Raw genomic sequence first — 2500 nt, forward strand, 5'->3', positions numbered from 1 at the left:
ATTATTATTATTATTATTACTATTATTATTATTATTATTATTATTATTATTATCATTATTATTATTATTATTATTATCATTATCTTATATTATCATTGTCATAATTGTTTCTTTTATTATCATTATTGTTACTATCACTATTATCATCATTATTGTTATCATTATCATTTTTATTATCATTACTTTTGTTATCATTATTACTGTTGTTGCTGTTATTATGTTTATGATTATCATTATTGTTATTATTTATTTTATTATCTCCATCATCGCCATCATCATCACCATCACCATCAGTATTATTATCATTATTACTGTTGTTTTTTCTCATCTCCATCAGTATCATTCCATTTTTAAACACGTAATCATTATTTACATTACTATCACCATCCCCAGTTTCCCTCAGAGACACTCACCCGTCACCGTTGGTCGTGATGCGTATGTAATTGTGTTCCCCGACGGACCGCGGGATGAACTTGATACAAGTCTTAGACATGATTTCGTCCATCGCGGCTACGATCTCCGCGTCTGAACCTCCAGCTGTGACAGGGAAAGTTAATTTGCATGGAGGAGGAAAATGAAATAGGAGAAAATGGGTGAATTCAGCTGTGGCAGGGAAAGTTATTTTGCATGAAGGAGGAAAATGAAATAGGAGAAAATGGGTGAATTCAGCTGTGACAGGGAAAGTTAATTTGCATGGAGGAGGAAAGTGAAATAGGAGAAAATGGGTGAATTCAGCTATGGCAGGGAAAGTTATTTTGCATGAAGGAGGAAAATGAAATAGGAGAAAATGGGTGAATTCAGCTGTGGCAGGGAAAGTTATTTTGCATGAAGGAGGAAAATGAAATAGGAGAAAATGGGTGAATTCAGCTGTGGCAGGGAAAGTTAATTTGCATGGAGGAGGAAAATGAAATAGGAGAAAATGGGTGAATTCAGCTGTGGCAGGGAAAGTTATTTTGCATGAAGGAGGAAAATGAAATAGGAGAAAATGGGTGAATTCAGCTGTGGCAGGGAAAGTTAATTTGCATGAAGGAGGAAAATGAAATAGGAGAAAATGGGTGAATTCAGCTGTGGCAGGGAAAGTTAATTTGCATGAAGGAGGAAAATGAAATAGGAGAAAATGGGTGAATTCAGCTGTGGCAGGGAAAGTTAATTTGCATGAAGGAGGAAAATGAAATAGGAGAAAATGGGTGAATTCAGCTGTGGCAGGGAAAGTTAATTTGCATGGAGGAGGAAAATGAAATAGGAGAAAATGGGTGAATTCAGCTGTGGCAGGGAAAGTTAATTTGCATGAAGGAGGAAAATGAAATAGGAGAAAATGGGTGAATTCAGCTATGGCAGGGAAAGTTAATTTGCATGAAGGAGGAAAATGAAATAGGAGAAAATGGGTGAATTCAGCTGTGGCAGGGAAAGTTAATTTGCATGAAGGAGGAAAATGAAATAGGAGAAAATGGGTGAATTCAGCTGTGGCAGGGAAAGTTAATTTGCATGAAGGAGGAAAATGAAATAGGAGAAAATGGGTGAATTCAGCTGTGGCAGGGAAAGTTAATTTGCATGAAGGAGGAAAATGAAATAGGAGAAAATGGGTGAATTCAGCTGTGGCAGGGAAAGTTAATTTGAATGAAGGAGGAAAATGAAATAGGAGAAAATAGGTGAATTCTGCTTTGTGATGTTACGGGTTCTCGCGGATGGTGGAATGTTCTGGTGAATAGATTTACGGTGTATTTGCGATTCCTTTCGTCAAAAAAGATCACATTCAAGTTTGTGGCGAATGTAAAATTAAAATGTACAGCGGTGTCCAGAATATGTCATTTACATATTCACATATGTGAAAAAATATATGTGTGTGTGTGTGTGTGTGTGTGTGTGTGTGGGTATGTGTGTGTATGTATGAATGTATATATATATATATATATATATATATATATATATATATATATATATATATATACATATATCTGTAAATACACATACACACATATATATAGATAGATAGTCAGAGAGAGAGAGAGAGAGAGAAGTGAGTGAGTGAGATAGATATATAGATAGATAGTCAGAGAGAGAGAGAGACAAAGAGAGAGAGAGAGAGAGAGATTGTTAGAGAGAGAGAGAGAGAGAGAGAGAGAGAGAGAGAGAGAGAGAGAGAGAGAGAGAGAGAGAGAGAGAGAGAGAGAGAGAGATGAATATACTACTGATTAATGAAGGAGACATTAAAAGGATCCATCAAGGTATTACTCAAAGCCAAAGCAAGTGAGCTGAAACACGTTTGAAGAGAGCAATTCTCAAGCAAAAATATAATTTTCTCTTCTTTAGTACGCGATATTCACAAAAAAACAGACCGCTATGGTTAGTATATATATTTTTTTTACCTTTTCTCTATCTCTATTTTCTAAAGGTAAACATCAGAAACTTTACGATACACAAACTTGTAAGGTAGTGTTTATACACCGGAGGGTAATGTGCGGTGCAAATACTCACCGAGAATATAAGGAATAACACCATC

At 35.5% G+C, this 2500-nt stretch overlaps 1 protein-coding gene across 1 annotated transcript in view; it reads right to left on the bottom strand.

The window, feature by feature from the left end:
• The window catches only part of LOC113819445 (astacin-like), a 5352-nt gene that overhangs the window by 1603 nt on the left and 1249 nt on the right, over positions 1 to 2500 (bottom strand). Inside the window, exons 3-4 of the mRNA XM_070124599.1 lie at positions 2476 to 2500; positions 414 to 537 (exon numbers count right to left, since the gene is read on the bottom strand). The exon at positions 2476 to 2500 is cut by the window's right edge and continues 42 nt beyond it. Of these exons, the coding sequence (XP_069980700.1) occupies positions 414 to 537; positions 2476 to 2500 (149 nt within the window). The remainder of the gene's footprint in view (positions 1 to 413; positions 538 to 2475) is intronic.

This window comes from Penaeus vannamei, chromosome 8 (assembly GCF_042767895.1).
Source record: "Penaeus vannamei isolate JL-2024 chromosome 8, ASM4276789v1, whole genome shotgun sequence".
Classification (NCBI taxonomy): Eukaryota; Metazoa; Arthropoda; class Malacostraca; order Decapoda; family Penaeidae; genus Penaeus; species Penaeus vannamei.